At 32.7% G+C, this 11,521-nt stretch overlaps 1 protein-coding gene across 1 annotated transcript; it reads left to right on the top strand.

Moving 5' to 3' along the window:
* The first annotated feature begins 5,749 nt into the window (after positions 1-5,749).
* On the top strand, positions 5,750-11,033 carry U2A' (U2 small nuclear ribonucleoprotein A). The gene is made up of 8 exons (XM_085717870.1): positions 5,750-5,846; positions 6,702-6,828; positions 7,042-7,171; positions 7,271-7,476; positions 7,997-8,158; positions 9,506-9,556; positions 10,154-10,303; positions 10,739-11,033. Exons 2-8 carry the CDS (start codon positions 6,706-6,708, stop codon positions 10,742-10,744), a joined length of 828 nt encoding a protein of 275 aa, XP_085573996.1. The 5' UTR covers positions 5,750-5,846; positions 6,702-6,705; the 3' UTR covers positions 10,745-11,033.
* Positions 11,034-11,521: the final 488 nt, after the last annotated feature.

Genomic DNA, 11,521 nt, shown 5'->3' with positions numbered 1-11,521 from the left:
GATCACTTACTAATCAAAATATTGTTATCCACTAACCAAGCTTTCACCTCTAACCCTAACGACAACCATAATGACAAGTTTCTTAGACCTAAACTAATTCAAAGATGTCACAACGACTTATCAAACTCACAACTCTTACCCTAACTGGAATAATCCTAGAGTCAAAAAAGTTGGATCAATGATCGATGACTAATCAAAACTCTTTAATCGACTAATCCAACTATCTATCGACTAACCAAGCTCACAACTCTAACCATAATGACAAGTTTCTTAGACCTAAACTATTACAAAGACTTCAAAACGATTCATCAAACTCACAACTCTTACCCTAACTGAAAGAATCTTGCAGTGAAAGTACTTAGATGCACATTCAATGACTAATCAACATCTTTAGCGACTAATCAAGCCTGTAACTCTAACCCTAACGACAATAATCTTCGACCTAAATTGCTCTAATAGTCAGATCAATAGGTCACAACGACTAATCAAACCCACAACTCTTACCCTAATAACAAGAATCTTATACGGAAAATACTTGGATAAATGTTAATTGATTAATCAAGATATTCACTATGTGGTTTGTATTTAATTAATTTTATCGTTATTATTAAAACTAATTTATAAATTCAATATACATAACAAATTACAACTATTTTTTAAACACATTGAAATGAAAATAACATAATAATAGTGTAATTAAATAAACTCAAGAATAAAAAATTCAAAAAGAAATTCTTAAAAATACAAAAACTCAAACTGGCTAACGAATAAATGTTTTGCGTATTTTAATGTTCATTTACCTTAACCCATTCAACAATTATGTACACACTTCGGTCACCAAAATAAGCAAAAGTAATTTTTTTAGATTTATTCAATAAATTATCTATGTGGTCTTTAATATACATCACACGCACTATTTATAATAGTGTGACTAGATGAACTGTCTATTTTTTGCCCAATTTATTCATATTCTAAATTTTCGAAAATTAAAACAAAAATCCAATTACTAAATTTTTATCCAATTATCTAAATTTTCAAAACATGATAAACAATCTAATTACTAAATTTTTATCCAATTATTAAATTTTCTCAATTTGCTTCAACAACTTCTACTAACTTTTTATTCATTTTCAATTTAATTTATAAATATGATTTATTGTATATTTAATTTTTAATAATGATTAATTGTATATTTAATTTATATTAAGATTTAAGGAAAATTTAATAATTCCATTCTACCATTAAGCCCAATACAACATTTTCTTATGGGTCTCATTTTGTTATATAAGCCCAATACAACATTTGCAAAAAAAACAATTAAAATATTCCGATTTAATCAACTAGTGGGACCCGCGGTACTGTAGCAGCAGCAACATCAGCAGGTCACCCATCCCTTTAACAGCACAGATCTCAACCGTTGGAGTTTTATATTAATAAATCAATGGCCCAAAATTGATTTCAGCTCTTAAATGCACAAGTTGTGCATGGTGCACAAATCTTATATTTGTGCATACCAAACGGCACCATTCATTCGTGCTTTTTTGTTATAAAATGTTTGCCCACTCTAGCTTGTGCATCTTCTCACATTCATCTTCCACGTGATTCTTTTCCATTTTGACTACTTGGCTAAAAAGTGTGATTATATTTGTCACATGGACTAAAAAGTGTGATTTTATTTTGTAGGGACTAAAAACAAAACTATGAATATTTATAGGGACTAAAAACTTAATTAACCCTAAATTATATATGAAATTCATCAAGTCAATCCTTACACTATTTGAATTTTGTTTCTTATCTCTTGTCAATTTTCATATAGCTTGGGAAAATACCTTAACAAGTTTCATATAGAATAAAAATTACTTATTATTTCACAAGCTCATTTTAGAAGAGAGAGTAATATTTATCCAACGAAATTGATGATTCACTCATACAACATTGAAAATGGATCATCTCATGTATCATGTACAAACAAGATCATTTTTCGTGAAATCATTCACCCTCAACCTGTCATCTCTTGTTGCATTGCCTCCGACACCATTGTTCCATTCCATCCACGCAAATTTCAACTAGGAACCATATTTCAACCAAAACTTTAGAAAGTTAAATTTCTCCCTTATTTAGAAGTGCAAGCGAAATTGTTTTTAAACTTGATGAGATATAATCAAAAAAATTGGCAACTAGCATGTGACATTGCCGCTCCAGTTAGTAAATGAGCTATATTGTTGGTTTGATTCATAATAAAACTTACCCTAAAGTTTGGTAGATATTGCATTATGGTTTTACAAGCATGTAATAAAGCACTAAACTCCAATCTATGCCTCGCTCTACCTGACATGCCATCTACGACTGGCTTGCCATCTAGTCCTATGGATACTCAAGGATAGGTAAAATTTAATTTGGACCCGTGAAAGTTGGGGTCCAACTTGGACCAATTGAAATCTAACCTTTGATATAATAATATTTTATGTAAATGGTTAGGATTAATAGTTGAATACCTGTTGTACAAGTTGTATCACCCACAAGTCTTATGCAAGACTAGCCACACCTTATCATTTTTGTCACTACTGTGTTTGGTTGAGGTGAAAAAGAGAGGAGAGAAGTTGGTGAGAGAGAAATTGAAGAGCGATAGCTAATTTCTCTCGTTTGGTTTGCAAAGAACTTGTGGAGAGAGATTATAAAAACGCGGGCCCCACTGCCTTTTTATCTCCTCGCTGATATGCGAAGAAAGACAGAAGAAACTCACTCTGTTCTTCAGTTTCCTATATTACCCTTGTTCTTGGCCTATTTATTCATGTTTTTTCTCCATCTTGTTGCTCTTGTGCCGCCATGCTGAACAATCACTTTGTTAAAGTGCCGTTTTTCCAATTTAATTCTGATCTTTTCTTGGGTGGACTTGCGTTGAGAATAGTTTTCTGGATGGTTTTGTTTATTAATTATGACCGTGAAATTCAAGTTTAAAGCCCCAATTTAATTCGTTACTACTATTGCTATGGGGGTTGGGACAACAATATACAACATGTGTGGAAGAGGAGATATTAAGATGGTTGGGTCGGTTAGCAATGATTATGGAAGGAGATAAGAAACTAAGAAAGGGAAAGATGTTCGGTTCTAAAATAAAATTAAAATATTATTAATTAGCCAAATCAATCAATATAATAATTAGTTAAATTAATCTAATTATTTTGTACCAAAAAAAACTTAATTTAATTATTTAAGCTATTCAACATTTAAAAAAAAAAACAAATCAAATCTAGAATTAAATCATTTTTGTACTCGAGGGTATTTTTGTACTTTTAGATATAATCAACACTTCTCTCTTCTCTATTTCTTTTCTCTTTATCTTATACCAAACAATCCATCAAATCTACTCCATTTCTCACATCTTTCTCTCTTCTCTTATTCTCTCTTACCAACTTTTCTCCTTACAATTTCTCTTCTATATCAAACACACCCTAAGTGAAATACCCAAAACACCTTAAACTAAACTAAAAACCAAAATTTCTTTCTCTTCCTTTCTTCTCCAGGAGCGATTCATACTTCCATCACCTCCCTAGCCTTCTTCTTTCCATCAAATCCAATCCCCAATTTCATCCTTATTCTCTTCTTCTCCAGTTTTATTTACTCCATGTTCCATCATCAAACCCAATCCCCAACTTTGATTCTTCTCTCTTCCTTGTTAAGAAAATCTTCAATTCTCAGTTTATGCTGTTAATATACCTTCTAATTAATAATTTAACTGCATGGTTACAATTTTTAATAATTTAAATTTGATTAATTGGAAAAAAATAACATTCAGTTTATGCTTGAAGTTGTTTTAATTTAACATTCAAAATTGTTTAATAACATTCAGAATTGAAGAAGAAATTTCGCTCCACCTCCAATTCAGTCATGGACATGGGGTTTGTTAGATCTGGAAAAAATAATTTGTAAATTAAATGAGGAAAGGGGGCTGCTAGTGTGTTTTTGGATAATAGGATGTATTGTATATTTTAACCTGAAGACAACCTACAATAAGAGGTCATTTAAGTGGTTTAAGTTGGACCAAAACATGCACTGGTCCAAACTAAAGTGACCCCTCAAGGATAACTCAAATTTATAAGGCAAAGCAACACTTTTTTCAACCCCATGTTTTCACCTCTTAAGAAATTGATTGACCGAAATTCCAAGTAGTTTGCGCACTAATAAAATTGCCCATATCATCTCTCTAGTGTTTAGGCACACAAAATCAAATATTTTTTTAATAATTTAAAAAAATTTAATTCAACATATTTGAGAAAATTGTATCTTCATGTGTGTACATGCCTAAACACTATAAATTTGATTTTGCGAACTTACAAGACAACCCCACAAAACCGAAATCTACTTTGTCGGTACCCACAAAAGCAAGTTTGTCAATCCAAAAATCACAATCTAAGCCCTTGTTTGGTCTAGCGGTTGGAAGGGCTAAGCGAACATATGGAGTGAAGGTAGAATTCCTAACTTCTCATTCCACAACTAGATAGTGTATTGGGACGTTGATTTTTAGTTGCCAAGGTTTGGAAACTCCAAATCAAACACACACTAAATATGAAAGACCCCTCCATTAACCTCTTTGTTTTCGACTATGCTACGTCATCGCCAGGGGCGGACCTCTTCAAGGCACAGTGTGGCAAGTGCCACACTAGCCTAGGTCCCCCCTTTTTCTTTTTCTTTTTTTTTTTATTTTTTTACCGGTTTATTGTATAATTTTATTCGTATATTAATACAAACTTAATTTTTTATGTTTATACATATGCCTATATTTCAACTTATATATTAATATGAAGATATATTTTTTTTGTAATTTATACATGTGTCTATATTTTTACTCGTATATTAATAAGATGGCCTATTTTTTTAATTTATACATGTGTCTATATTTTAACTTATATATTTACATGAGGACCAATTTTTTTTTTTAATTTATACACATGTCTATAATTTTACTCATATTTAATACGGAAATAAATTTTTGTACAATTTGTACCCATGTCTATATTTTTATAATTTTTACGCAATTGCGACTTGCTTTTAAAAAAAAAGAGCGCAACACACTCACCCGTCCGTATGCACGTGTATCATGCAAGAGCATTCGATTCATCTCTTGTAACCTATATAGAATGAGATGTTCTTAGAACAATTAGTAATGATATAATTTTAGTTCATTTTCAACAAATGGAAAATAAATTATTTTCTTTCTAATTTTGATTGCTACAACTATTTTTAAAATAACTTCTTACTAAATACAATATTATTTAATTATTTCACAAAAAAAAAAGTTGCCCCACTAATATTTTGAGTTCAGATCCGCCCCTGGTCATCGCTAGATCCTTTCCATAGGTAGGTAGGACAATATAGTTTAAAAATTTTAAAAAAATACGGTATTATACTGGATAGGTGTGCAGCAATACAAACCCATGATGACTTTCTACTAAATTACTAAATATCTCTTATTGGCCTAAACTCAAATTTAGTTGAAGCTCAAATTTTAAGTTTTCAATTTTTTATGAAATATCCAAATTTAAATTTTCTAGGACATAATTAAATAATTATAAATATTTTTAAAATTGTTAGGATATTATTAGGATAAAATGATAATTCCATATACTACTTAGAACTTAAGGGGGTATATGGGAGATGAGATAGTATTTGATAATTTAGAAAGCCCATTGAAATACAAGTAATTTAACTAACCCGGTCCATTTAGAAGATGTAAAACGGTACCGTTTGAGTCTCTTATTAGGTTTTCGTTTTCCCTCTCTTCTCCTCACTTTTCTTTCACCGATTCGTGGTGTTCCGGTCACTCTTTCCGTTCCTCCGTCGTGTCTGTGAGTACTTCTTCTTCTTCACCTTCAACTTCTTAATTACAGTGAATTTTCTATGCTTTATATGGTGTTTTCTTAAATTCATCGCACTGAAGGGTTGGATAATTAAATTTTAATATAATTTGTTTTTCAAAGTTGTTTAATTTCATGTGGGGTTATTTTTAGGTTTTGGTTGTTGAAAATTTAAACTTTAATGCTTCAGATTTATTTATTCAGTTCATACATTGCTCTCATGTATCATGCGGATCAAATTTTGAAGTTTAAAGTAACTTGCAATGCTTTTTTGAGTGTTGGTTTATTCAGATTACTTGCTCTTAACATGAAAAATATATATATATTTGTATGGGTTATTGATTATTTATGCTTCATTATGGGCCTGTTTGGATAAACAGCTTGATAATCGTTTATGTGTAAAGTTCACATAAGCTATTTATTTCTATAGAAAAGCTGTAAGTTGTTTTTACTTTTTGTAAGCTATATTAGAGAACTTATGAAAATAAGCTGAAAATAGCTTTTGAAAATTGTCATAAGCTGTTCTCGTAAGTTCTTCAAATTAGTCTCACAAAACTTATGCCAGTAAGTAGATAAGCTCAAATAAGCCAATCCAAACAGGCCCTATGTGCTCTGGTTTTACGTCCTTGACATGAAAATAATATGAATTCCATTTGGGTTGTAGTAATAATGGGTTGTAGACTGGCCCGGCCCAGCAATTATAATTTACGGCTCTAAATTTGAAACCCTAAACAAGCTGGCTGCTTGTATATCCTTCTCTACTTTGTAATTTTCCTGAGCTTAATCTTCGTGCTCATCATCCAAAGTCATCTAGTAGTAACTATCTGTTCCATTTTAACCTCGTAGGGAGATGGTGAGACTCACTGCTGACCTGATCTGGAAAAGTCCTCATTTCTTCAATACCATTAAAGAGCGCGAGTTGGATCTGAGAGGCAACAAAATATCTGTAATCGAAAATTTAGGTGCCACAGAGGTATGCAATATTATCTTCTTGCATTCCTTGTAACTATTTTTTTTTTTTTTAAGGATTGTAACTACTTTTGTTGTTGAGCTTTCTTTTGATTTGAAAGAATCTATTTATGACTCTATGCTTCAGTTAAATAATTTTGACAGGGTTCATCTTGTCTTGATGAGCCTACTTGATATGTTCATGAATTTGAGTTCCTTTGTAATGGATTCCTTGCAGGACCAATTTGACACAGTAGATTTATCCGACAATGAGATTGTCAAATTGGAAAACTTACCAAATCTTAACCGATTGGGTACACTACTCATTAACAACAACAGGATTACTAGAATTAATCCTAATATTGGAGGTATGATTTGAAACTTTAACTGTATTACCCCATCTTGCTTCTAGCTGTTGTAAGCCACAAGCTGTGTAACTCTACCTTACTATGGTGTTTGTATTGCAGAGTTCCTACCGAATTTACACACACTAGTTCTCACAAACAACAGGATTGTAAACTTAGTAGAAATTGATCCTTTGACATCCCTTCCAAAGCTGCAGTTCCTTAGTCTTCTTGACAACAATATTACAAAAAAAGTGAATTATAGGCTTTATGTTATCCACAAGCTGAAATCCCTCCGAGTTTTGGACTTCAAGAAAGTGAAAGATAAGGTAAGGATTTCTTTACCACTACCCATATTTATCTTTTCTTTGGTTTGTTGTTTGAAATATGAAAGTCTGATTTGAATGAATATATCAGCATTTTAAAACTTACCATTGGCTCTTAATGGCAAGACCAGGTTGTGGATATTTTACTGCATATAATCGTAGACGATGGACTGATTTTTTACTAGTCTGTCTTAGCCCTTGTTTTACTCAGCTTTGATAGACTAAATGATTTGAAATGAAAACCAGATCTTGCGTGCATATAACTGTAGACGACGGACTGATTTTTTACTCCCTTAGTCTTTGTTTTACGCGGCTTTGATACTCTGCATAATTTGAAAATGCAAATCAGATCTTGGGTGCAAATATTTTTTTTCTTAAAATTATATTTGTGGATGCAAGAAGAGTTTGTTTCATTACATTATTAGAGATTACAATGCAAAAAAAAAAAAACGAAAATGGTGGTACATTATTGAATTTTTTCTTGTTATCAATCACTCATCCTCTTCATCTGTACTTCCTGTAGGAACGTTTAGAAGCGAAAAACTTGTTTGAATCAAAGGAAGCTATAGAAGAAGCTCAAAACACACCAGCGCCTGTTGAAACTCCAGATGTTTCAGAAGCTACGGAGGAACAACAGACACCCAAAGTGACTCCTCCTACTCCAGAGCAAATTATTGCTATTAAGGTACAATTACAAGTGCCATACACCTTGTGTTCAATTTAGAATGAACAAATAATCTGTGTATTTTCCTTTTTTATGCATTTTTGTTTGTAGCTTAAAAGTTGTAGACGAGGAGTTTACTTGCTTGCTTTAATCCTTTAACCCATAACTTCAGCATGTGTCCAATACAGCACATATACGATGATATAGGAAACTTTTGCATAATAAACTAGTCACTAGTGTTGTTTAATGGAGGCCATGGTGCTTCCATTCTGCCTTAGCATGGCGGAATTTTCTCCAACCACCATAAGCAATTTGTAAACGGAGGCCTGCCATGGCGGTGCAATGGCATGTTCCACCATCCACCATTGATAACACTGGTAGTCACCTTAAGGTGCAACAGCAAGGAGTCTGAACTATATCTTGTGATAGTACAGGCAACAAGCCATATCTCATTTGTGTCAAACCTATCAAATATCAGTGTCCGAACAAAAGGCTTGGCCTGAAGTACCTATTATTCTATTTTTAATTCTTGCTACTTCAATTCTTGTTGTAAAATGAATTTAACTGTGGTTATTCATCAATCATTAAATGAAAAAAAAAATCCGTCCAGTTAGTCTTGATGCGTTCCTTTCTGTAAATGCAATGGATATCAATTAAACTGATAATGAATTTAGTCAGGTCTCAACTATAAAACACATCGCAAGGGCTTTAGAATTATCCATTAAACTGATAATGAATTTAGTCAGGTCTCAACTATAAAACACATTGCAAGAGCTTTATAATTATCTGCATTTGAGGGTGGCTTATTTTGATAGCGTAACTCATTATCCTACAAGTTGAAATTATGCTATAAGTGGGTATGCTTTCTGCTCCACTGGCCCATTTGATTAATTCTGTATTGGTTGGCAGTGAAAAATTTTAACATTTGAGAGAAAAGTGAGAGTAGAGTAAGATAGATAAAACTGATAATATGAGAATCTGAAATTGAAGTTATATTGATCTGAGAAAGTCAGTGGTTAAACTATGATGAGTTAATTAGAGACTCAAACTATTGTGACAAATGTAACTTTCTCTTTTTAGTTAAGTACCAATCTAACCAATATGAAAGCTATAGCTAACAGCAGTAGGGCGTACCGGAACCTTCCTATTATAGTAAGCCATACATAGTATATAACTATGTGTAAGCAGATTCTTTTGAAATTATATTATGTGCCTGTTTGATATTTTCTTTAACTAAGGAATCACCTTATTCTGGATTATAGCAAAATGGCTATCTTACTGAACTATTGCTGCCATCTCTTAGAGGGGGTACTTGAAACAACTATTTGTGAGTTGCCCTGTGGTTTTACATGTTTCTTCTGCGTGCAGGCTGCCATTGTTAGTTCACAGACTCTTGAAGATGTCGCTAGACTTGAAAAGGTACTTGCTTTTCTAAATTAGATAATCATTCATTTCTGGTATCTTAAGTATTGTTTTTGTTTTAGGCTTAATTACACTTTTGGCCCCCTAAGTTTTCCAAAGTTGTGATTTTGGCCCTCTAAAAAAACAACTCTTTCCAAGCCCCCTAAGTTTACTTTTTGTTGCAATTTTAGCCCCTCATGGCAATTTTAGCCCCCCTAAGTTTACTTTCCAGGCCCCCTAATTTCGAGTCAAAAAGTAAACTTAGGGGGCTAAAATTGCCACGAGGGACTAAAATTGCAACAGAAAGTAAACTTAGGGGGCTTGGAAAGAGTTGTTTTTTTTAGGGGGCCAAAATCACAACTTTGGAAAACTTAGGGGGCCAAAAGTGTAATTAAGCCTTTGTTTTACTCATGCATAACATAATGTTGAAATTACTTTACATTTCATTTATGACTATTGACCTCTTACTAGACTAATGGGAGATTCATGCAACTAGTTTCTGAGCTTTGTTATGACATTTGCTTGACTATTTTATTGTATCTTCCTAGTATAGATTTCTTATATATTACCAAAATAACTGATGATATGTCATCTAATCGGGTTTGATGTTAACAGGCACTGAAGTCTGGCCAACTTCCTGCAGATCTTAAAAGCTTGACTGATAATATGATGATTGATAATGTCAATGAAAAACAAGATGTGGTTCCTGATGAATCTAAAGATACACAAGAGCAGAGTAATACTGATTCTACTGCAATGGAACAGGTATGTGTCTACTTTTCCTTGTGTTGCTCAAGCTTTTCTTGTGGATCTCTGATAAATTAACCATCATTCCTCCATGATATGTAATTATACTTGTTCAGAACTAATTGGACTGCCTATAATTGTGCCTTCATCACACTTCTTTTTTGAACATGTTAGCAGCTGCCGCCCAACACACCCAACCATTATTTTATTACTATTCTTTTAGCCTATAATTACAGTTAATTAAGCATAGATCCTACCTATTCTCATCCTTGGCCTTGAGGGAATGAGATCCATTATAGGTTATCTAACTGAGGAGAATTAAATGCAACAAGAACTGATCATACAATTGTGTATGAATTGTTTAGGATCATATATGCTCTGCTTGTTTGTGTTCTTGTCTTAACCTCATGATAGTAATAATGTATCTGATGTTTCATTACATTCTTTTTGCAGGACTAGAGTGAGGAACATTGTGCGTACACTTTTATGTCGGGTTCTTGAATCAAAGTATTGGTTATTTTTCATGAAGTGTACTTCTCTGTTTCTTAGATGGTTTTATAATTGGGGGTTTCAATTCCCCTCTTGGAGAATAGCTGCTGCTGTCGTAAACATGTGTATTAAATTTAATTGTCTTTACAACTTGAATGAATCATTAGGGCTTTTTTGGCCCCTAGCCAGGAATTTTTAGTGTACGATAAGTATGAAACATTCTTCAAACTAATAGGACATAGTCAATTATTTGGTTGCATCCATGTTCTTCATATAAAGAGATGCAGACTTGGTCCTTCTATTCTAACTGTTGTCTATGAACAGAATTGTCATTAACATGAAGAATTGTCATCAACATGACGAATAGACGTAATGGTATTAAGTGGTGAAAATAATTGTAGAGTTTGCTGTGGCTGAAACTTGATCAGCTAAGTTCATCTAACTCGTTGAAGGTCTGGTCTAACTCGTTGATCAACTTAAGGTAACTTGATCAGTTAAGTTCAAGGATAAGGACAAATAGGAACGAAAACAAATCTGGAAAACAACTTGGCTACATTTTCTCTAATTCAACGTCCAAAGCAACATAGTGAAACAGGTCCCAAATCAAAGATCCACGTACTAGAGTCCATACTTCATAGCAAACACGTGACACGTGTACTCCGTTTGTTGCTATTTGTAAGATCTCTAAGAACTTTTAAGCATATTAAAAAAGAAGGGAAATGTTAACCGGTTAAAGAAACATATATA

This window comes from Medicago sativa, chromosome 6 (genome assembly GCF_051527215.1).
Source record: "Medicago sativa cultivar Bolivia chromosome 6, Bolivia_mono, whole genome shotgun sequence".
Classification (NCBI taxonomy): Eukaryota; Viridiplantae; Streptophyta; class Magnoliopsida; order Fabales; family Fabaceae; genus Medicago; species Medicago sativa.
Note: the sequence above shows the minus strand (reverse complement) of the source record. Positions and strands in the feature narration are given on the sequence as shown.

Excerpts from the sequence above, each read along its gene's own strand:
- U2A' (XM_085717870.1), top strand. The coding sequence starts at position 6,706 with ATGGTGAGACTCACTGCTGACCTGATCTGGAAAAGTCCTCATTTCTTC. Across the intron at positions 8,159-9,505 it reads AGCAAATTATTGCTATTAAG|GCTGCCATTGTTAGTTCACA; the intron begins GTACAATTACAA and ends TTCTGCGTGCAG. Across the intron at positions 9,557-10,153 it reads ATGTCGCTAGACTTGAAAAG|GCACTGAAGTCTGGCCAACT; the intron begins GTACTTGCTTTT and ends TGATGTTAACAG.